Below are 24,410 nucleotides of genomic sequence, written 5' to 3'. Positions count from 1 at the left end.
AGTGTTTACAAAGGGGAACAAAAACATATAAACCAAGAGGTGGTTAAGTGTTTTACCCCATCAGTTTGAGTAGAGGGAGCGCTGTTTTCTGGAAGGGGGTTTGGTGCAGCATTATTGTTTGCTGAGTCCACGTTCGCGAGGGACCGTTCCACATTTTCACCTTCTCGGTGAGAGCTGGTCACATCTTCTTCATCTTCTACCTCAACCTCCAGAATCTGAGTTGAAGAGGAGTGGGAGAGTACTGCTGTTGGGTTGATTGATGTTTGTGGCTCCAAGGTCCGAGTTCCCGCCACCGTGTTGAGGGGAGTAGCTTGAATGGGTTCTCTGTACACGATCATAGCCTGCTGGATAGCAGTCGCGACTTCTATGGTAGGCGACTGAGCATCAACATGAACCTGTGTTAGAGACCATGAAGGATATCATTGATTCACAGACAATCAACATAGGGTAAAGGAATTACATCTTAGCAAACAACAAAGTGTTGCTTGGGGGGCAATAGTGTGTTTAACTACTTACATCAATGTCTTCCCTCTCGGTTGCAGCAGCTTGAGTGTTGGATAGAGATTGTGAAGTTGGGTTCTCGTGAGCCTATAAATTAAATAAGAATCAGTCAAAGTGGTTCATGAGTGGGCGGTCAATTGGAACAAATAATGTGTTCTTCTTACCTCAACGGATGTCTCTGGATTGCTATTCCCAGTTACTGTCTCAGGGTTGACCTGGTCAATTGACGAGCGTGGTTCTGCATCATTCGCGACTGGGGTAGAGGTGCTTGAGGCATCTATTCTACTTCTTTAATTCAACTGATATTCACAGGAGTTGGTTGGTGGAGAATGTTGCAACAGTCTTTAGTGTTGTTAATCAAATATGGATGAAGACTTACAGGATTGAAGTCTACAGCGTTAGGATCGTCCTCTTCATTGTCAGAATAAATTATTCTCCCTCGTTTACGGCCTTGGGAGGAGGAAGCCCCAACTGTGTCCTCAAAAACCTGCAACATGAACCAGTTAGTGGTTTTTAGTCAGTGTTGGAATAGAAACTGAAAGGGTTTCTGAGATTGGAACCGATTGGGTTCTAGGAAGAGTCGCGTCTGCTCGATTGAAACTGGTTTGAGTTTCAAAACAGTAAGTGTTTCTCGCGTACTTCAGCTCGAAAGGTTGTAGTGGTTTGAGGAGAAGGCGCGCGTCAGTTGGTGACGAGGGAACGTAAAGCGTTTCAGATTATTTTTAAAAGATAAACCGTTTGGGGTTTTCTTCTAGTCCTTTTCAATTTCGCGGGGTCTTCAATTTCAAGGCCTGGGGGCAATGTTTGGGCCTAAAATAATACTCCGATATTATCTAGACTACTTAGGCTCGTGGACCGGATATTTGGGGAAAGTATATCACAAAGCAAGATTATCTGCCGTATTGGAATAGATTTAGGGGACTATCGCCGTATAGAAATTTGAGTTGATTGAGGAAGGTGAACTTAAATCAACTAGGCGATTCTCAAGACTTGATTCACAAGAAAAAACAAGTTGTGTTCTCTATATAAAGGGGTTGAAGGCACAGAATAACGCACGCAACGTCAAACAAACTATCGCGCATTCGCATAGTCAAAATCTCCCAACGGAGTAAAAGTCCGAGTAACTTCGGCACAAGTCCGATTAACTTCGGCAACCAAGTCTCACATCGGAGCGGAGCTACCCAGATGTACGCCTCGCGCTGCATGTAGCAACAAGTCCGATTAACTTCGGCAATTCGAGTCAAGTCCATCGAGTCGCTAGCCTAGCTTCTAGCAAACCCAAAGCCTGCACTAGTCAGCAAATTTCATTCGCGAGAGAGTCCTGCTATTAACGACACAGTATAAGCTCTGTTTTTCCCCAAGCGGTCAAAAGTAAGATCGGTCATCTACTTGAGGTGGAGTGAAAGGTACCTAGCAACTCCGGTTGTGTATAGGTCATTCGAACTTCAGCGGTTTATCAGCAACTGCGGAGCAATCATCTGAGAGGAAGACAGTACGTGGAGCGCGATCATTGTCAAACAAAACAACAGTTGTACCTAACTCAAAGGTACTGGCATGCCAACAACAACAAAGAACGGAAGGGCTGAACCGTCCAGGGTTCGGAACCGGTGCATACTGATTGTTCTCTGAGGAGGATCCGTTTTTCCAGCTCGAACACTCTGTCTTTCATTTTCTCCGAAGAAGAAAAAGACGATTGGAGAGAACGAAAGGGAAATATTCTCCAATCAGCTTATAAAGAAATCGACAGAGATGGAGGCTGGGACACAATGTCTTGGACTAGCTAGCTGTTAATTGGGTGTTAATCGTATCTGTGTGAATGACTTTGTCCTAACGCATCGTTTTGTTCAGTGGCGGGACTACATACAAGCTTCCCCCCCCAAGGCATTTATCATCCATAAGGTTGATGAAAGTTATGTTAATTTCCTTACTGAACACCCTCACCCAAATCAAAGCCAGAAGGAAGGAATAAAATATGATAATTTAGAACGAATAGTACTTAATGTGTACTAGGTACACCACATTAATAGAAAGAAATACATAAATGTTACTCAAATTATGGATATTTTGTAACTGATTATCAGTGAGAGCTGATTTCTTCAATTTTTTTTTTGAAGAAGTCAATTGTTATATTAATAAAATTTAATAATGTGTGTTACGCACTTACGCTATAAAACTAACATGTATGCTAAATCTTATTTGATATCTCGACCCCCCCCCCCCCCCCCCCCCCCCCCAATATCTAAATACTGGTTCTGCCACTAGTTTTGTTAATAGAATTCGGGTGGTGGAGCAGGAACGTATTCTATATAGTTTAAGCGTCATTCTGTCTTTTAAATTAATGCAAGCAGTCTGCAGCAGATTGCTCTTGCAAAGATCGATCTTACCAGTTCTAAAACGTTCGATTTTGTAGTGTACTGTTTGTTCTAAAGGTAAGCTGTAGAAGTTTGTACGTTAGCTTGTTATGTTCTTTCTTCATTTGCTTACATTTGAAACGTCTTACTCTCTTTGATACAAAATCGTCTAACACCTTAATCTCACGCAAATCTACATACATGAAAGTTACGTATTAACAAACAAATCACGGATTTCAGTTCCGTATTATATAACAAACAGAACATTTTGAAGTAAGGAGATCGAATAATATGCATGCAACCTACAATGATTTCTGCTATACGTGATTGGACGAAAGCAACTACTCTTCCAGAAAATATAAGATAAAGAGGAAAGAAAAGGAGTAGGGTGTTTTTCATGGCTTCATATTTTGGTATAAAAGTTAACCTTTGTCGTATAAAATCTGAAATACTCCCCAGTTAAACGTTGTAAAGAACTAAAGAATGAATCCGTTGCACTTTGTGAAGGAAAAACCGTGCTTTGATGTGCCTTTTGTTTTTCCACTCTCGCTATACTCATTATTATGTTTTGATTCTTCCTCCTTTTGCCATGCTTTTGTTCATAATTCTATGTGTCGCGTTACGATCACACTGTGATATTGCGATTCAATTTGAATGAGCACTACGTACAGGCTATAGTTCATTTTTACGTATTAGGTTAATGATCGAATTTTATGTTGAAGGTCTTATATTATGAAAGGGTTTTGGAATTCTCAAACGAGAGCTTCTATAGAATATAGTACACAATCGGCGGGTTCATCTTAATCGAAATAAATAAATTAGTGTTCATCCATAATAGAAATTACATATTAGTTGTTGTATCATTTATAATTTTGTTTCTGTCGTTGTTATGTTGTTATGTGCATTGGGAAACAAAGGACTACTAAAGTACTAATCAAGTTTTTTCTTTAAAATCCTTTATATATATAATGTTCGCTAATTACAATGTCTTGCTTTGTATTAAACTCAATGAATGCAAATGTTATTTACATACGGATTGTGTTTTAGGCTTTTAGCATATGAAATGCTCGATACTGCCAATTCAAGTCATATTCTTTTTCTAAGAACCATCAATTGCATTAAAGAATTATAGATAATCACATCAGATTTTTAGTATTGTGGAGAGCCATATATTGTGATTGTTCTTCCGCTGCTTCTTCGTATTTTCTCTAAAATAAATAATCAACTTCAAAAATTTCCAAAATTTTTATGCTCCAAATTCAATAGATTTTTTATTTTATAAATTTTTACATTTATTACAATAATTAAATATTATATTTTATTATTTATTATGACCATAAAATATTTCATAATTTCATATTGTGGACTTAAAATAATTATTTAGATTTTATTGGTTGTAATATAAGTTTGAATTATTAGAGAAAACACAAGTATTTAATATTTAGTTGTGCAAATTTTTGTTAAATCCTACAAGTTTGGAGAATTAACTCTTATCTTTCATCAATTTCTCTATTTTGAATAATGAGATTGAGAAGTTGTTGGAGTGAAAATTAGACAATTTTTTCTCTAAAATGCATAATCTGTTAGAGATGCTCTTATAATGCTATAACAAAAGCACATTTTTAGCTAAATTATGCGCTATCTAATTACATTTACTAGGAGCTATATATACCATAAAGTCGAACTTAAGTGATCACGACCTTATAAAGAGACTAATTAATACTAATACATTTCCGGCTTACAAGTCCCCCCTTTAAAGCAACCGACCGAGTAAGGGCTTTCAAAGAGTGCTCGCCCTTGAACTATGATCATGATGAAATTAAGGATAAGTTGAGCACCTGGCTACCCTACCCAGTACCCACAATTTCATCAAGAACTTAAGGATAATGTAGAGATTAAATTAATTTTTAAGTGTTGGTTATATCGATTGAGCTGATTATGCGGATTCACTAATTTAGACATCTAAGTCAACGGGGTGCAGGACTGTGGGGTCCACAGTGTCCCCGCGCAATATAGCGGGCAGTCAAAAACAACGGTATACGTGTCAGGCTCTAAGAGTTAAATTTCAGACGTGTCGCGTGATAATTCGCTGTTTTTACCGACGGCTGTTTCTTTATTTATTTAAATATCATATTGTGTGCTTGCTTAGTCTTCTATTGGGTCCCACTTATAATGCCGTCCTTCTCTGCGTCCAAAAACTTGAAGGCAAAGTGAAGTGAGTGAAGTCATGGTTGATTCTCTTTGTTTTTCTCGACTGTACTTGGAAGTTGGAACAGGTACCAACTCATAGGCAAGATCACTCGGCAATACTACGAAGATTTACCTTGTGGTGATGACTAAATGGTTATTGTTATCCCAATAGATCCGTGAAAATAATTTATATATTAGAATTATCTGTGAGTTGTGACATGTTAATTATTTGACTTATTTGTATAAATTGAAATTTTAAGTCATAAATTTCAATTTTCACTAATATCACGAATTGAGAAATGTTCAGATTTAGGTAAATAAAAAGGTAAATAAAATCATTCTAACCCCAAGAAATTATTATTGGGAAACAGATTGTATTCACCTTAGTGTGCAGACACCGATTAATATTTTAATAGCGAACAAACTTTCAGCCATTCATTTTGAGTTAGTTGTCTCGCATGCTTATGTATCCGAGAACTGATTTACTTACTTGTTAACTTTCCATTGACGCCGTAGCTACGAAACTTCAAGCTTCTTTGATGTATCAAACTTCAAAACAAATCAAAATTTTCATTTTCATAAAACTCACATGAAGCAAATAAAAAACCAGCAACTAATTAAAGATCATCGTTGAAGACTTATGATGCTAAGAGCTAGAGATTCAATTCATTCACAAACAACTCATGGTGGTGATTGCAATCATATAAAATCCATTAAAACATAACAAAACACACAATGGGATGCATATCCCATACTTTCATGATTGGATAAGAAGCTAAAAAAAAACTGCCCAGAAACCTAAAGCCCATGAAAAAAAACAATGAGATTATAGAAGAACCAACTTCTTTGATTCAAGCTCGATTTTCGGAATCCAGTGAGCCGTAGAGTTTAGTTTAATGAGTTTAACATGGGTCAAAAGCATCCGTTATCTTGTAGCTCATCCGAAACCTCATGCTCTGCAAAATTATCGTTTTCATCGATGAATTCGCGACGGGAGAACATGAGAACTGGATTCAAAGATCATTTCTAAACTTGAACTAGCTAACGTCTGTTTAGCACTAACGGTTACGTGCCACGTGTTGACGCGTGTCCGAGCACCGCTGGAGTACTGAATAGGCTCTCTTATTATTGTTATGAATTTTCTTCAAACACTTTGAATTGTGTGCAGGTTGAAACTTAAAAGGTAACAAAGAGAAAATTTATATTGTGTCAGTTGGGCCTTCTCCATCTTGCACCGTGACTTTGTGCATCACAACTAGGAACACCATATTGGAAATTCATCCAACCATAAGTAAACAAGGGTAGTTTGTTGTACATGGTGGACTTGAGTAGAAGAAGTTTCCAATAAGGATGCATTACCATGAGGTTAATGAGATGGTCAATAATCATCAAGTGCAATTAAGACTCGTAAATGTACACATAAAACACAGACTTGATGCTTGATGTGACTCATTATTCATTTGCATTACCATTTGGAATATAAGCCATCTTACTTTGGTTTAATTTTTCTACATTTAGCCTTGATCCCTTGCCATATTCTGAAATATCTTTCCTGTTTCATGTGGTCCAACTCCAAAATCTTGGCCAGCCCCTTTGTGTGGCTTGAGGAACATTTCTGTTACCAAATAGAAATATCTGTAAAACCCAGCTGTGTCATTAATGCTTCTTACTAAGGAAATATATTTACTACCTTTTACCATATCTACTTGTCATCACACCACTTCTGCTACCCTAAGTTGCAAAACTGCAGTTCAAAATCAGAAGCTTTAATGCAAACAAATTCAATTGCAGACAATTCAAAGATGATAAGAAAATCCAAATCAACAAGGCGCAGCAAAAACGTGATACAAACCCAAATTTCATCCTTAAATGACAATTCAAACAAAACATACAGTCTTCTGGTCCTGGACGTTATAAAGTTGTGTTCTTTCTACTCAGGAAGGAGTGAAAGATTCAATTTTTATTTTTCAAACTTGAAAACTGAAAATGGGGGGAAGCAAATAGGAGCCTAAATTAAAAAGGAGCAAATGAGCAGAGGCTATAAAATCAAAGGAGGAACTAGGAAGCAAGACAATTTCTCAAAGAGGAATAACAATGGTCTCAAATGGTGGGGTCGGCCCTTCAAATCTGTGACATAGACGGCACGGCAGTTTCATTCATTGAGAGAGAGTTCACTGTTTATTTAAATCTGATTTTCTCTATTGAGATTAAAAAAAAACACAAAACACAAAACAAAGCTTAGAGCTTTGATGTTTCTCTCTCTGTTGAACTCTTTGTGTTGCTCCCTCTAGAAAAGAGAGAGAGAGAGAGAGAGAGAGAGAGAGAGAGAGAGAGAGAGAAAAGGGAAAAAGAGAGTTGTTTAAGTTAAAGAAAGATGGGGGCTTTGTACTCTTATGGCAGTGTGAATTCTCTCAAGCCAAGCAAAAATCTTCTCCTTCACACCTTTCAATCTCAAAAGCAAATGAATTGAGAATCTAGGGTTTGAGACAGCACCAAACTCCAACAAAGGTCTGTTCGTTTGCTTCTTTTCATTGCTTATTTCCAACTCCCTGTTTTTCTATGCTTTGATTGTTTTGAATCCCATCTGGGTTTTGTTTCTCTTGATCAGTTGCTTCAGACCCAGTTCTTGATTTTGATCTACTGCCCTGAAGAATTTGATTCCAGAATCCATGGTTTGCTGTGAGAAATGGGGTTATGGCTATCTGGGTGTTTATTTGTAATGATGTTGGATATTAAGTATCCTGTGAGTTGAGTTGGGTTTGAGAGCTTTTGGTATTTATGGTGTGTTTTGGTTAAAAATTTTGAGCTGTTGGGAATAGGGGGCAGAGTTTTTGATATGGAGGAAGTTGAAGAAGCTAACAAAGCTGCTGTTGCTAGCTGCCATAGAGTTCTGAGTCTGTTGTCTCAGCCCCAAGAACAAGTTCAGTTTAGGAGTTTAGAGGTGGAAACTGGGAAGGCTGTGGTTAGGTTCAAGAAAGTTGTTTCTCTTCTCAATACTGGTTTGGGTCATGCTAGAGTTAGAAAGCTTAAGAAGCTTCAAATCCCTTTTCCGGAAAGTGTCCTCTTAGATAATCCTAATTGTCCAACAGACCATCACTCTAAAACTACTCACTTTCTTCAATCTAGATTTTCTGAGAACCCAAGTCAGGATTTGAGTTTAAATGTTAGGAAATATTTAAGTTTGGGAAACCCCTCTTTGGAATTGAGCAATAACGGGAAAACCCCAATTCAAGTAGCACAACAAGCACTTCCGGCGCACTATCACTTTCTTCAGCAGCAACAGCATCAACAGCAACAACAACAGCAGCAGCAGAGGCTATTACTTCAGCAGCAGCATATGAAACAACAAGCGGAAATGATGTACCGGAGGAGCAATAGTGGCATTAACCTCAACTTTGATAGCTCTAGCTGCACACCCACAATGTCATCTACAAGGTCCTTCATTTCCTCCTTGAGCATGGATGGAAGCGTGGCTAACTTGGATGGTAACTCCTTCCATTTGATTGGGGCTCCTATCTCTTCGGATCAGAATTCACAACATAAGAGGAAGTGTTCCGCGAGGGGAGACGATGGCAGTGCAAAATGTGGTAGCAGTGGTAGATGCCACTGCTCAAAGAAGAGGTTGGATTGCTTCCCTGTTCTTATACCCTGGTTTATTTGAACCTATTTAGAGCTTTGCCATAGCTGTTTTTCCTCTGTTGAGGAGCGGATAGAATTGTTTTTTGATCGTCTTTCATCAATTATGTGATATTAGCAGGAAACACAGGGTGAAGAGGTCAATTAAGGTGCCTGCAATTAGTAACAAGCTAGCAGATATCCCTCCCGATGATTATTCATGGAGGAAGTACGGCCAGAAGCCAATCAAGGGTTCCCCTCACCCTAGGTATAAGTTATTTCTGTATTTTGAACGGGAACTTGATAATATGTGAGTCATACAAACTTCTGCTTATGTATCAGATTCAGTTGTGGAACTTTCCAGCCTATACTTACTGATATTCTTAAATAAATTGACAATCAGGAGCTTTGAAATGTGAAAGAGATGATATAATGTTTGAACACTAATTGCTGATTGATGTTAGTGTTTTTATTTTCCCAATTTCTCACAGAAATCAGTTGGAGTGTATGCCTCCACAAAGATGACTTTTCATAATTGATCCATAAGATTGTGACTTAGGATATCTTAGTAAACAGCTATACAACATCTGGGTTGTTGAGTTTTTAGCTTTCTGCACGTTGATGTCATTGGTTGTTTTATTAGATGTACTGGAATTACCTTGCCTTGTTTGGTTCAGCATGTTAGTTATGACCTTGCATTCACCAAAGAACATTCTTGTGTCAAGTGGTTAAAGTGTCACTGATTGTTCATTTGTTGGTAGCTCATATGTTCTTTGCCATCTCGAATGTTATGACATTCATACTTTGTAATGATGGTTCATGACAATAAGATTCTAGTAATCTGATTCCTTTTCCTTTATTTTACTTTTCGTTTTTTCTTCCATATTCTCAACTAATCCAATTTACAGTCAAGGTCCAATATGGAATACAAAATTTGACTGATATTTTATAATGCTTGTTGATGCACTTTTGTTTTTATTGTCTACTAAGCTTGTAGAGGGCAGTTTGAACTTCCAAGAAATTTATTTAACTATGAAACTACTTGTGCAGGGGATACTATAAATGTAGCAGCATGAGAGGTTGTCCAGCCAGGAAGCATGTGGAGAGATGCTTGGAAGAACCTTCTATGCTTATCGTCACTTATGAAGGCGAACATAACCACCCAAGAATACCATCACAGTCCACAACGACATGAATGCAGAGAGAGCTTCACCAAGCTCAAGCCCAGCATAACTTATCACATCATATCTATGATGGGCTTGAGGTGCTCCAGTACATATTTTGCATGGTTCAAGCATGAAAAAACAATCGGAGCAGGAAACATCTTTGGGGAGTTGGATCTTCAAGCGTTTTGGCTATTCGGCAAGCAGGCAATGGAACCCCATGGTGGCTGTGGAAGGAGTTTGTAAAACTTGTCAACTTTTAAATCTCTTTTCATTTTTTTTAGCAAGCAATGCTTTAAACAATTTAGGGTTTTCAAAATTAATGGAATGCCTTTGATGTGGTACTTCTTGTCTTCTTATTTGCTGCCCAGCCTCTTCTTTCATGGTGGTCCTTCTGCAAAGTGTGATCTTGAATAGTTTAGGCCGGAGGCAAGTGGTTTAGATAGGATGAATTAGAAGCCAACTCACAGAGAGAATGCCAATGATTGTCCAACTCAAACATGGCACCCAAACTTCTTACCATTTACTGTTTCTTTCAAGGTTTCTGATATGAGTGTAGGAGAAGTTACTGAGTTTGGTGACAAAATGAGGGGACCAAGAGGCAATCATTCTTGGTCTTTCATATCTTATTATTCCTTGATCAGTATCCTATCCAACCATTTTGCTGTTTTTGGGTCCAATTCCATAATGTCTTGAAAACCATATGAGCAGAAATTCTCCTACACGGCTACACCTAATTGATGGTAGAAGATGAATATATTCATTATCAGGGTTGTTGGGAATTTAGGACCTTGTAAGAAAGAACTGAAATCTCAATTTGGAACAAAGAGAACTTCACTCGAAGTAAATGGCGTGGTGTATCAGTCATGGCATGATTTAACGTTGTCAATGGCATTGCTTCAACATTCTCCAAGCCTCTGATTAATAATTCACAGGCACCAGTCAAGGAAGCCTGTCGGTTACATGATTACGCAAAGAATATACAGTTTTTCAGGTGTCAGTTTTTGACAATGGAGGTTTTACCAATTGTTTCTGTGAGAACGAATAAGAAGTGTGTTGTGAAAATATCATACACAGTAACACAGGGCTATTATGTCAAGGGACTCAACTTCTGTAGTATCGTTAAAATCTTGTCCGGAAAAATTCGACGGTAAAGTCCTGAAGGGGATATAAGGTGACATGATGACTGCCATCTTATACTAGTTGTTGGAGACGGCATGTTGACCCAAACCATTGCAGACCATTGGTGTCACGACTGATATAACGAAGTGAAATATTTTGCAAAGTCTAGAAGAAGAGCTTTGGTAGTTTGGTATCCTGGGTAATGCGTAAAGGCCAAGTGCAGGCCGTAGCAGATACATATGTATATCTTTCTATTGTGATCTTGGAGACAGGATAGACGTCATTATGCAAAACGGCCTGAAACTTATATAAGATTGCTGGAGCGTTTTGATAAAAACTGATAATAGTCATGGAATATAGTTGGAGCATTTTACTCAAAGTTTCACAAATTTCACTTGGTATTAACATTTATAACGATTGATATAAGGCGATGATGGATGTAAACTATTCGTGCTTAGTTTGAGTCTGCTATGTATTGTCAATTTTTTTTCTTGGAAAAGTTTGGTATGAACGTTTTATTTCGATGTTTGAGGCTTTTTCATTGCTTATGTTTTAACAATGAGCGAATTGGTTTTCGTACTTATTGCTTTATATCGTGAATTTGATAGAATTCGTTATAATGATCGAAGATGCATATATTGTTGCAGTTGTTATAGCAACCAAATTCGTTATATGCAGCTTCCCTAGAATCCTGAATACTTTGAGGTCTCAACAGGGAAAGAAAAATTCCAGCATCCGAAGAACAGGGTTCTATTTCCCGAGTCCTTTATCTCCGATCGCTCCACCTTGATCTGCCATTACCTAATGGATCCTCAAAAATCCTTTCTCTGCGTGGTGTTATTGCCAAAACATAAAACCACAAACCGAAGACTTACTGATTCAACTAGATATATGTAGGGAGGTCGATTCAGATATCCCCCAATCTCCCCAGGCATGCATCTTAAAATCGAAGCAAAATCCTCATATGTGCTTTTTTACTTCTTAGTACTAGTGCACTACTACCGTCGTATAAATTGTCTCCTAGAATAAGCTGCATATCCGTCAATCAAAACACCATCCCGGTCTGCAAAACACCCAACTATGATCTCTCAAAACCATGACTGTAACTTAACATCGAAGAAGGACGTAAAGTCGAATAAGATAAACTTGTTTATGGCATTGAAGTAAACATGTATCACCCCTAGATACGAATAACAAAGTTTGAGAAATTAACATAGACCAGACGGGAACTGGAAGAAGCAGGATTAGTTGACCGGTGAACGGCCGAACGGGAGTTTATGATTGAGAGATTAACATAGTACAGATGAGAAGAAGAGAACTGGAATTGTACGTACGTCTTAATAGTCCCACTGTAAAGTCGAGTATTGCAATTTGCAGAGTTAAAGAGAGAAACAAATTAAGACTTGGGTTGTATTTATTGGAAAGAAAGAAGACTTGTTTTGTTCTTGTCATGTGATCAATTGATTTGAATGGAACAGACATGAATACGAGTCTCCCAGCATCCCATAATTAGGATAATTAGGACAATTGACTCATATGTTACATCCAAGCATATATCTTCATTTCCTCATCTATTACATACGTACCCGCAAAAAGATCATGAAAATAATCCCAATAGTTATGTTCATGTAATACAAGTAATCGAATGTGTCACACAAAAGAATTACGAGGTGTATGAAATGCAAGTGAAGGTCGAGTAAATAACGAGCATCGATGAATTCGGGGTACCTTAATGAGGAACGAGCACAATGAGCACGTTAAAATCCATGAAGAAATTTACGGCAGGTAAATAAAAACGAAGCGTAAATAATTATAACCATTATGCATCATCGGAAATTGACAAGTGATCACGTAGAATCTTGATTTGAACCGTTTGGATTTCTATAGAAATTATGCAGCGGTAGTTTTCAGATTCGATCTCAACACAAAATGATGTGTGAAATCAGAAAAAATAACATGTATCTCATCTCGCATGTTAGGTACTAAATCATCACCAATCAATTTGCCGATTTGAAATATCACAATTTGCTCTAAATGTAGAAGAGCAAAATCCAAAGACCCCATCCATAATCAAAAACCATATAGAAGAAATTGAAAACAGAAAACAGATTAACCAATTTACCAGGTTGTTAATTTTTGTTTTTACTCTAAGCCCGCCTTAAACCGCTAATTCCATATTTCCATTTATGTTCTTACAAAAAACTCGACCTGTATACACACTGTAACTGGGGAATGTAAAAAACGGAGAGAGAGAGACTAAAAAAAGTCTTTAAACTAATCGCGAGGGGCATATATGGAATTAGCACCGACCTCTGCGGCTATTCCCGACGGCGCCCCCAGCTCACAAAAGCTGCTGCGCCGGAAGATTCAGATCGAAGAGGAACGGCTTCTTATTCCTGCTCTCCGCCGCCATCTTCATCTTCTTCTCCTCCTTACTCACCATCTCTTGCAAATTTTCCAGCTTAAATCCCTTGTACTCCGACCTCACCGGAGCAAGCTCGTCGTTCCGCGCCGGAGGAGGGGTCCAGAAGACTTCTTTCCCTCCGATCACCGCCTTATGCTGCTTCTGCGGCCGCGGATCGTCGAAGTTCGTCTTGGCCCTGAGGCCGCGGAACTCGATAGCGGCGTCGTCGTACGCACGCGCCGCCTCCTCGGCGGTGTCGAAGGTCCCGAGCCACTTGCGCGACTTGGAGAACGGATCGCGAATCTCCGCCGCGTACCGGCCCCACGGCCGCCTCCTCACGCCGCGGAACCGCGGCTCGTTCGACGCCCTCCGACCTCGGCCGCGGTTCGCCGCCTTCTTTACTTCGACGCCGCCGGCCTCCGTCGCGGCTTTCGTGACAGGCGCCGAATCTACGGCGGGGGAAGCGGCGGCGTTGAGGGAGAGTGAGGTGAGCATTTCGTCGACCGCCATGAGAGCGCGAGTGAGAGAGTGAGAGTGATTTTCGTAGGGTTTGGGATATCGGGGGGGAGGGGGTCTATTTATAGGGTTAAGAGACATGCTGGGATAAGGCCGACACCTTTGTGTTCAGGAAATAATTTTTTTTTATAATAATTAAAAAATAAAAATTAGGAAAAACATTTACGGCGTGACCGCGTGATTTATTATCTTTAATGCGCAGAGTGTTGAATTTTGACTCATTATTAATTTTGCTGGCCAACAGATTTGGTTGTGCTCTTTTCTCCAAGGGATTGCGAGCAATGTTTTATGAGGTTGATTTTATTGCAAAAGCACCTAGATTTCTCCTATAAAAATTAGAGTTTTTTTCACCAACAGTCCCTCAATTCTGGTGTACCTACCAATGTGATACCTCAACTCTTAATCGTACCAATGTGATACCCAGACTCTAGTATTGCTATCATTGAAGTACTTCCGTTAGTTTTTTTAAACTTTTCCGTTATCTTGGTGACGTGGCAGGTACGTGAGGCCCACAAAGAGGGTTAAAAGACAAAATTAACCTCATCTGAGATGAGCAATATTTTTCCCGCCCTTTACCTTGAGAAAGACACCCAACAATTCCAATTTTGGCGCCAATTTTCTCTCTCTACTCCTTAATTTGTGTCTCTTATCTAAACTAAAGAACTACCGCCAACCAGTCGACCACAATCTGATAAAACCCTAGATCAATCTCATTTTCTATTTTTACCCTAGCACTTGTTAAACTAACAAAATAAATATATAAATTTATATGGAACATCTCATTTCCACAATCTCATAAGAATATAAAAACACATAACTTAACGAAATTCAAATACATGTTTAAGTACCATTAGTTGCCACCTTTTATGTTGATCTGCCATGATTTTTGCTTGTAAGAACTAATGGTACATGTAGTTGAATTTCGTTAAGTTATGTGTTTCTATATTCTTATGAGATTGTGGAAATGAGATGTTCCATATAAATTTATATATTTATTCTGTTAGTTTAACAAGTGCTAGGGTAAAAATAGAAAATGAGATTGATCTAGGTTTTATCATATTGTGGTTGACTGGTTGGCGGTAGTTCTTTAGTTTAGATATTAGACACAAATTAAGGAGTATGGAGTGAAAATTGGCGCCAAAATTGGAATTGTTGGGTGTCTTTCTCAAGGTAAATGGCGGGAAAAACATTGCTCCTCTCAGATGAGGTTAATTTTGTCTTTTAACCCTCTTTGTGGGCCTCACGTACCTGCCACGTCACCAAGATAACGGAAAAGTTGAAAAAAAATGACGGAAGTACTTCAATGATAGCAATACTAGAGTCTGGGTATCACATTGGTACGATTAAGAGTTGAGGTATCACATTGGTAGGTACACCAGAGTTGAGGGACTGTTGGTGAAAAAAACTCTAAAAATTAAGCACCTAGATTTATATATCCACTTCAAAGAAAACTGTTTATGTTTTCTTTTGGTATGTACATTCCTAAAACGTAACCCAAGGGAGTAGCAATGTCACTTCCATTAAAGTGGCTGTATACGTAAGTGAATAAGTTAAACTTTAGCTCTTAATGTCTCTCACTCGGTTCTGAGTTGGATGATGATATATGTTATTCTTCATATTTTTATCATCTTTTAAATTAGGATTCATAAGAATCTATGTTGGTGTGTGTTTTGACAGAGTAAAATTTATAATTTTTAATCATAATTTAGTTTAGAGTTTCTCATTACAGGTAGGGGCGGATCCAGGATGAGAATGTTGTTTAGGCTAGTATATGTTTCTTTGCAACAAAATCTTATTTTGGAACAAATTATATCTTACATATTTAGTGCTAAATTAATCGAGTTTTTAATTTTTCATTAAACCCAATTGGGTACGAGATCAAGAAGGAAAGTAAGAATACTGGTAGAAAATAGAGAAATATTGCAAGTAAATAGTGAGAGAAAACAAAAAAATTGCTGAGGAGTATGGAAAAGGAATAAGTGAAGGGGAAAAAGTCTGGACAATGAAAGGACTTGAACCCAAAACCTCATTGATACATTATTTCACACTCAACCAACTTTACTAACTCAGATTTCAAGAGAGGATAAAACAACTGAAAAATCAAATACCATAATATCGTCTAGGTTGCGGCCCAAGCAGCTTGCCAAGTAGATACGTCCCTGATTACAAGTCATAAAATTGAAATGATCAAATAATTGTTCCCCAAGGTTGCATTACATCACAGTTGGCCGTAATTTTGAAATCTCAGCTTGTTATTGATTAGGTTTTTTAATTTATTTTGGGTATTACCAAAATAGTTAATATGTGCAAATAAGTTGATAAGTTTACAAGTCAACCAAAGTTGTCTCCCACTGGCGGTTAACCACTAAGTTTTGGCAAATTTTTAACAATACTCCCCACGAAGTTTGCTCTACTAAGAATTAAAGTTACCCAACTTACAATTTTATCACATAAGTACCTGGATTATCAAACTTGAATCAATTTAAGTACATTCTGTCATTGGCTTCGTTAGTTTGTATATTTTCCAACATACTCATGAGGACAAATTTGTCTCTTCAAATGACAAAAAAAATTGCATTGCAACACAGATCTGGACAACCTCACCATCTCCTCTCCTTATTACCATAATTCTTCATCTTAGGTTTCAACTCACTCACAAGGATAACACAATGTCGTAATGACTAATCAGTCTAACAAGTTTGAGCACCCAAGACCTTAATAAAGACTTAAACATTTTGTAGAGATCAATCTTCTTTAATTTGAACACCATAATACCCAAATGGATGAATTAATCAACCCAAATCAATATATATTCATTGAAACCCAAAACCTATAATCTTATACACTAATCAATCAACCAAAACAATATAAAATAGATGATGAATCAATATTTGATCAATAAATTATTGATTGAACCAGTAGTTCAATCAACCAAAATCCCACTTTTGCTAATAACCTCTGCTAGCTTTTAGAAACCAACCGCACGTAGATTTGCCATTCTTGAAGTTTTTGTAGGTGTTGAGAGAGAGAGAGAGAGAGAGAGAGAGAGAGAGAGAGAGAGAGAGAGAGAGAGAGGAGAGAGAGAGAGAGAGAGAGAGAGCTATGAATGATTTTGATATGCGAAATACACGTTTATCTTTTGTTTATTTGATGTAAAATAAAATTACGTTGGAAAGTTAACGATATAACTTAAATTAAGTTGGAAATAATACTTCATGTACTTATGTGATAGTTTTGTAAGTTGAGTGATCTAAATTCTTAGTAAAACAAAATTCGTGTATTATTCTTAAAATTTTAACTTAAGTTTCTGTATTAAACCTTAATATAGTTTATATGATGCCGTATTTCTTTCCTAATATATAATATTGTCTCACTTATTTTGGCATTAAACGTGCTGATTAGCCTTGCCATTAATGTTCATTATCCAAGATTCCAGAAAGTCACTTATTCTGGCCAAACGGAAGGGCGGCAAAAGGTGGTCGGTCCAGTCTGAGGGAAGCCTAGAGGCCCATACTGAAGTTGTAGTTTTTCTGTATTTGTAAATTATCTTGATTCTTGATACGTACAACGTACTGTTTTTTTTCTTAAGTCCACCCAGTTATGTATTGAATAATAATTCTCCTTCAATTTTTAACCAATTTAATTGAATTTAATTATAAACTCTAGACGTGGGTACCTTAGACAATTCCCTCCAGACGTTCCTAATTAAAGAAATGAAGAAAGAGCTCATTTTATGCAACATGAAAGGATATTCTCCCTCTGAACTTTCATCGAATCAAACTGATATACCAAATCTAGATCAACAAACAAAAACTCAGGTATCAATGCTTGTAACAATCCACATCCACCATTTCTGCACTTTCTAGGAATGCTAGTTCTCTCAACCAAATTAACCAGAGATAAATTTAAGAACATACGTCAACTAACCATAGTAATGCCTATTTCCAGGTTTAATTACATTACCAGAAAAGAGTGATTGCATTTAGGTTTATACTGCATATGTTTGGATCAGCTCATATGTACGAGAGCCGAAAAAGATGTAGTAGAATGAGGAATTATTAAATGTACCCGCTATACCAGCTGGAAAACTGATTTGGTGTACCCGACCAATGGGCATGCGACACTTGTCCACCTCCAAAATTGGCTGGAATCTCATCCGTTGTTAACGTCTCCGTTTTGTGGCTGTTTACGAACTCAAACAAGAGACGTTTATTAAACAAAAAAAGAGGATGAATCTCTATTTCAGATCTAAAGCGTTTACCATCTTCTCTCTTCATTTGTCAAATTTGAAAACTTCTAATCATGATTGAGGTTTCTGGTATTGCGGCAGTGAAGACCTTACATCCATGGGCAAACAAATTCCGATGGGGTTGAGCTCAAAGTTGGAGAGCATGACTTGAAACCAGGCAGCGGGGGCGGCAGTCTTGGTGATTTGGTGTTTTGCAAGGAGAGCGAATATACGAGGTGATATGGTAATGAATTGATAACCCTCTTAAACAAATTACAATTCTCTTATCCGTGGGTTTAGTTTTCAAGTATTTGTTACAATATAGATTGAGAACATGTGATATTTGCGTTGAAATTAGAGCATAAAATTGAAAGATAAATTTCCAATTGGAAGTCTAATGTTGAGGAATATATGAGAGATTAGGATAAGATTGGATTACTTATAATGCTTTTAAGTGTTTGCCTCAGTCGATTTGAGGTGGAATGGATATATATCCCCTTTTCAACTGAGAAGTGAGAACTAGAGATGTTGTCAACCACACCACTTCGAGACGTAATCTCATCTCTTCTTCTCTACTGTTTGTACTCTAATTCGGTTAGTTATCTAGTGAAACAAACACAACCATTGGGAAAGATATGAGAGATAGGTTGTTAAACTCAAGATAAGCCAACTCTTTGGCTCAGACAAAGGGGCTTTAAATATTCAATCTTTCAATGACTTGTTTTTGCCAGCAACATCGAGTTGCGGTGAATATTTGCTGGTTTACATATGTACTTATTCATTTTTTTATTGTATAGTCTCTTGAATAGGAACTGGCTTATTTACCCAGTTAGTATAAATAATTGTACCCGATCAATGGGAGAAAGATATTCAGGGAGAATTCAACCAAGAAGAAAGATAATGGTAGAATCATTAAGGGAATCACCTTTAGTGTCTCAGCACCAACATATAGATGCTATTACAATGAATCTTATGAAGAAAACAGAGATAAGGAAGGCTTGGCAAGATTGCAAGATTCTGGAAGAATATTTCAAACAAAGGTTACCAAAAACATGTTTGGTGTGTACCGTGTACAATAGAAATGCATTATCATTGAAGTGTAATGTTAAAAATCAATGAAATATTTTTGTTACATCAACTAAAGTTACCTATTCACATTAATGATTTTAGAACATGCACAAAAAGATCTTACTGACAAATTCTGAATGTTCCGGAAAACCACTTAATGTAAATAGATTACATGAAAGAATTGTTTCAAAAAACTGGAAATACAAACCATAAGAAAAGGTTATAGTTGCCATGAAATAGGCTTCAAATAATCTCTTATCATTACACCTCAAGTTACATGGACTTAAAATTGGTGTTACTCAAAGTAAATAATATGGCATATGTTTTGAACCCTCCTGCTGCTATTGCTGCTCATCAGTCACTGAATGTAAATACTGGCTTGATTGAGTATATGGTCCAAATGGATACTTTGGGATTTAAGTACTTCCAGATGTATGTTGTGATCATGATATAAAATTGAAACTTTAATTTTATTCAGATTCTACAAAAAAACAAGATTGAATAATTAAGATATTGCAAGTAGTTTAACAGTAAGATCAACCAAAACCTGATTCATAAGCATGCCAGTAAAAGAAAGATTTGGCTGATATAATGCTAACCCTACAGTAAATAAGAAAATATAATTGTTAAATATATGGGCTAGATAATGAAACAACAAATATTCATTATGAGACATACACTTCTAACGTATCCAACTCGAGTAGTAATGCTTCATCTAACATTTCAAACTGCAACGTCTAACGAAAGAGTAACGAAAATTTATGTTTATCGATCAACTTAATTTTTCATAATAGGTTATGATGCATTTTGACAAAATTTTCCAGTGGCATGTATAATGTAAGTTCCACAGTAGCCTAGGCAACTAGAACTGGGTTATGGTTGTCACAACGTCATCCCAATGAGCCCCAACATGTTATAATAAGAGAACAACATCTCTCTCGATCAAAATTTTCAGGAGGAGAATTGATGAGCGTAAAATATGTTATATATATATCTAGGTTATAGTGCTTCTCGGCTGCGGAGATCCGGACAAGTTTTTTTGTCCGGATTTTCACCGTTTCTCCACGATCCGGATGACGGCGACACCGTTTCTTCTCACTGGAGTGACACCACACCTCCTAAATGCTGATGCGACGAAGAAGAAGGTTAAAGAGATCGGGGTCTGACCTGTGCAGCAACCTCACGCAGAATTTTACCACCGATCATGGTGGACCTACGATCTCGATCTTTTTCATCTTATCGCAGCAGCGTCTAAAAGGTGTGATGTCACTCCAGCGAGAAGAAATCGTATCGCCAGCGTCCGGATCGTGGAGAAATGGCGAAAATCCGGACGGAAAACTCATCCGGACCTCCACACCTGAGAAATTTTGTATATATATATATATAAGCACACATGTATAACATGATGAAAATCACCAAAGATGATAAACTGCTATAAACGCTGGGTGAAAAGATAAAGATAAATATAAAGATTTAGTATATGTGTATGTTTTGCAGGGTGTAAGAAGGAAAACATTAATTGTTGTTATTGGCCTACTGATTCTTGCCGAGTCGATCAGTTGTGTTCCACAACCTAGCTAGTGTTGAACTTGATTTGTACGGTGTAAAAAGAAAAAGTGAAAGCACTAACCATTGCCTAGCTTCGAACCCTTGTCTGAAGTTGTGAGAGTGGAAGACACTATTTTTTTTTGAACAAACTTAACTTCATTAAAACAACCAAAGCGGCAAGAAAGAACTACAACATAAACAAACAGCGAAATCAACAAGCAAGAAACAAAAGACTCCACCAAACAGTGGAGCACAAAAGAGAAACACAAAAATTACATAGGAGGGACTGGAAGGGCATCAATTCTCAAAATGTGAACGAGGGAGATCATATGCTTATTAGCCAAGTCCGAAGAGCACGATCTCGCCGTTGCAACCCTAGCCGCAACATCTACCCTTGGAAGCCAGTTCCACACCACCGAATCAAACTTCAAAGTCAGGGATCTAGCCTTCTTGATCATCAACACAATTCTCCAATCCCCCACATCAGCATGATCCTTTAGATTTTGTATTACATTCAGACAATCACCTTCAATGGAAACATTATGTGCCCGATAGATGCTAGCCCCGGCAAGAGAACACCCTCTATGATTCCTAATAATGAATCCCGGAGAGTGGAAGACACTATATTAGAACACAATGTATAAGCATTTCACATTTATCAGGAGATTAAATTTTGGGTCTATGAAGCGTTCGTTTGAGATACCCTAACATTGTCTAAGAAGAAAAAAGCAAAACAAGGTTATTTCTCATAAAATATTGGTTTCAATTGCAATTTTACAATAAAACATTATAATTGGAATAGTTGGACTATAAGAGGGTGGCAATAGTCGCATCATTCTTAGAGACAACTAGGGTTGGACTCGGTGCCAACAATTCAATTTATAAGCACTAACCGAAAACCGACACTAAACCCTCGGTTTCATATTTTCGAAAATTGAAACGAAAAATATATATAGAAACCGTGGTTCGGTTAATTTATAATTCGGTTCGGTTTCCGTTACAAAACCTAATATTCTTATTGACATTTCATACTAGATTAAGGAAAATAAAAAGGATTAAAAGTGAAGGAGTAAGCTACAAGTTCAATACTTCAATTAAGTTACATTAACCAAATAAATAATCTAAAACTCAAATATTAACCAAACAAAAACATTGTACTTCACTGAAACACAACAAGTTAATTAAAATAAATATTAAACCTCATGAGCTTCATCATCAAATGTCCAGACTTGTCTTAACACGAGTGTTAGTTGACAAAACCCCCAAGCATTACATTAGATCTATGCATGCATGATTGTACACATACAAAAATCAAAATCACATATTATCTTGTACAAAATCACATATCTATGTATGTATATATTTATTATCAAATATATTCTTTGCATAATGATAGAACGTTAATTAAAACGTCTATAATAAACCCTGTAAAATATTATCGTTAGTATATAATAAACAGGGATCATTATTTTCCGGGGAATTGAAAGGAACTCTAAACTTTTAGTGTTAACGAATAATGAGGGGTTTGAGATTGATTATTAACTACTAAAATAAAACCTAAATTACTATTTACATGATCCACTTATCTTTAACAAACTTAAACTAAATTTACCATTACACCACATAATTACAAGTTCGAACCTATCATGCATTCTAATTCGACCAATTACATACTTTTTAGATACCAATTCAATTAACATTTAGATTGACTTAGGGCCTAATCTAAATTTGCATGCAATCGAATTCTATAACACTTAGAGTAGAAATCAAACAATATTACATTTAAGCACCAAATATTTGTTGGAGACATGTTTCATGTATGGCGTCACTCACCATGGTTTCACATGTAATTAAAGTTGTCTGGAGAAGCTGCCACATAACCAGGAGGAAGATCCATATATACTTCCTCTGTAAGTTCTTCATGAAGGAATGCATTTTTAACATCAAACTGTCTAAGTGGCCAGTTTAAGATAGCAGCAAAAGAGAGCAATACCCGAGTAGTATTCATCTTTGCAACCGGTGCAAATGTCTCATCATAGTCTATGCCATATGTTTGGGTGAATCCTTTTGCTACTAGGCGTGCTTTATATCGGCTTACTGATCCATCTGGATTATGCTTCACTGTAAACACCCAACGACATCCCACGGTCTTCTTGCCATGTGGTGGAGGTACAAGCTCCCAAGTGTTGTTCTTCTGTAATACTTCTATCTCTTCCTCCATCGCTTTCATCCATTTTGTATCTCCCAATGCATCATGCACTTTGTTAGGTATTGATACAGTAGAAATTTGATTCACAAATGATTCATATGACTTAGACAATCTTTTGGTAGACATAACATTTGCCACAGGGTACTTAGCTTTAGCCTGAAGGGTAGGTTCATATTTTCTTGTTGGCTGACCTCGATTAGACCTATTTGGCAAGACATATTGTCTATTATTAGCTTCACTAGTATTATCCCCAATAGAATGACTAACCTCAGGTGATTGATCTTCTGTACCAGGGGAACATTGGTCAGGGGTATAAACAACAGTAGGGGAGGCATGAGGGGCTTTTGTGCTGTCAGCTTCTGGTTCCTGAATCTCTGGAGTGACTTCACTGTCGGAATCATTAATTATAGGAAACCATCAATTCGGCAAAGATCCAAAAATCCAATAAAACAATCTGAAAATTTCGATTCTTAATACACAACAATAATCCACACAAACATCATACTACAATCTTCATAGAAAAAGTATTGTAAAAAAATAAAAAATGAACAAACCCGTGGAGATGAGTTGCGAGAATCACACGTTGTAGGAACATTGGAGGTATGTTTTCAATGGTAATTTCGGTGGAGATGGAATTTGTATATGGGGAAGAATGACTTGCTGTTTTTGGTGAAGAATGTTTGAGGTAGTATTTTAATAGAGTTTTGGCTCTTAAATGCATATGAGAAGTGATGATTTTTCTTTGTGAATGATGTGCTATTTATAGAAGAGTTTTGGCTCTTTGAATATTATAGCTTGTACTTTTTCTCTTCAATTTCTTTCACTTATTTTTGTCATTAGTGGGTACAATCTTCTTTGATAAATTCTTTATTTTTCTCCTTTGTATGTGTCTCCTTCTTTCTCTTTTGCATTATCTATTTTTATTCTCTTCTTTTTTCTTTCTTCTCAAATTCTTTCACTTATTTTTGTTATTGGTGGGTACAATCTCTTTTGATAAATTCTTTATTTTTATCATTTGTAGGTGTCTCCTTCTTTCTCTTTTGCATTATCTCTTTTTATTCTCTTTTTTTCCTCTTTTTCTTTTATTTATTTCTGTCATTGGTAGGTGAAATCTCCTTTGATAAATTCCTTCTTTCTCTCCTTTTGTAGGTGTCTCATTCTTTCTTTATTTTCCTCCTTTACTTGACTTTTCCTCTATTTTTTTCCTTCATTGTACAATCTGAAAATAATAAAAAATAAGATAATTCATATAAAAAGATCAAGTAAGTTACTAGAATATGAGAGTAAGATTAAGAAAGTTACGGAATAAAATTTTAAGTTCAAGTAAGATTTTCCCAAATAGTACGTTTTCTAGTCTAAAAAAAAGGATTCCTAATGCAAGAAGGACTCTCAAGATATCGCCAATGCGACCAAAACGTAGAAAGATGAAGACTCCTAATCCAACTAGGTTTCCTAGTCATACAAAGATTCCTACTCAAATTAGGACTCTAGACCA

General features: G+C 37.0%; 2 protein-coding genes across 3 annotated transcripts; one reads left to right on the top strand and one right to left on the bottom strand.

Annotated features, from left to right (window-relative positions):
* The first annotated feature begins 7,354 nt into the window (after positions 1-7,354).
* LOC126785180 (probable WRKY transcription factor 21) lies at positions 7,355-10,206 on the top strand. Of its 2 annotated transcripts, none has more exons than XM_050510792.1 (4): positions 7,355-7,550; positions 7,651-8,663; positions 8,797-8,925; positions 9,708-10,206. In XM_050510792.1, the coding sequence occupies exons 2-4, from the start codon at positions 7,879-7,881 to the stop codon at positions 9,850-9,852; spliced, it is 1,059 nt and encodes a 352-aa protein (XP_050366749.1). In that variant the 5' UTR covers positions 7,355-7,550; positions 7,651-7,878; the 3' UTR covers positions 9,853-10,206. The 2 variants fall into 2 exon arrangements, with proteins under 2 accessions (XP_050366749.1, XP_050366750.1); XM_050510793.1 differs by having other exon boundaries at positions 7,358-7,550; positions 8,800-8,925.
* Positions 10,207-13,088: 2,882 nt separating this feature from the next.
* On the bottom strand, positions 13,089-13,875 carry LOC126785189 (ethylene-responsive transcription factor ESR2-like). The gene has a single exon (XM_050510802.1). The coding sequence runs from the start codon at positions 13,854-13,856 to the stop codon at positions 13,284-13,286; it is 573 nt and encodes a 190-aa protein (XP_050366759.1). The 5' UTR covers positions 13,857-13,875; the 3' UTR covers positions 13,089-13,283.
* Between the last annotated feature and the right edge of the window lie 10,535 nt (positions 13,876-24,410).

This window comes from Argentina anserina, chromosome 2 (assembly GCF_933775445.1).
Source record: "Argentina anserina chromosome 2, drPotAnse1.1, whole genome shotgun sequence".
In the NCBI taxonomy this organism is placed as follows: domain Eukaryota; kingdom Viridiplantae; phylum Streptophyta; class Magnoliopsida; order Rosales; family Rosaceae; genus Argentina; species Argentina anserina.
Note: the sequence above shows the minus strand (reverse complement) of the source record. Positions and strands in the feature narration are given on the sequence as shown.

Excerpts from the sequence above, each read along its gene's own strand:
- LOC126785189 (XM_050510802.1), bottom strand. The coding sequence starts at position 13,856 with ATGGCGGTCGACGAAATGCTCACCTCACTCTCCCTCAACGCCGCCGCT.
- LOC126785180 (XM_050510792.1), top strand. The coding sequence starts at position 7,879 with ATGGAGGAAGTTGAAGAAGCTAACAAAGCTGCTGTTGCTAGCTGCCAT. Across the intron at positions 8,664-8,796 it reads TGCCACTGCTCAAAGAAGAG|CAGGAAACACAGGGTGAAGA; the intron begins GTTGGATTGCTT and ends ATGTGATATTAG. Across the intron at positions 8,926-9,707 it reads AAGGGTTCCCCTCACCCTAG|GGGATACTATAAATGTAGCA; the intron begins GTATAAGTTATT and ends CTACTTGTGCAG.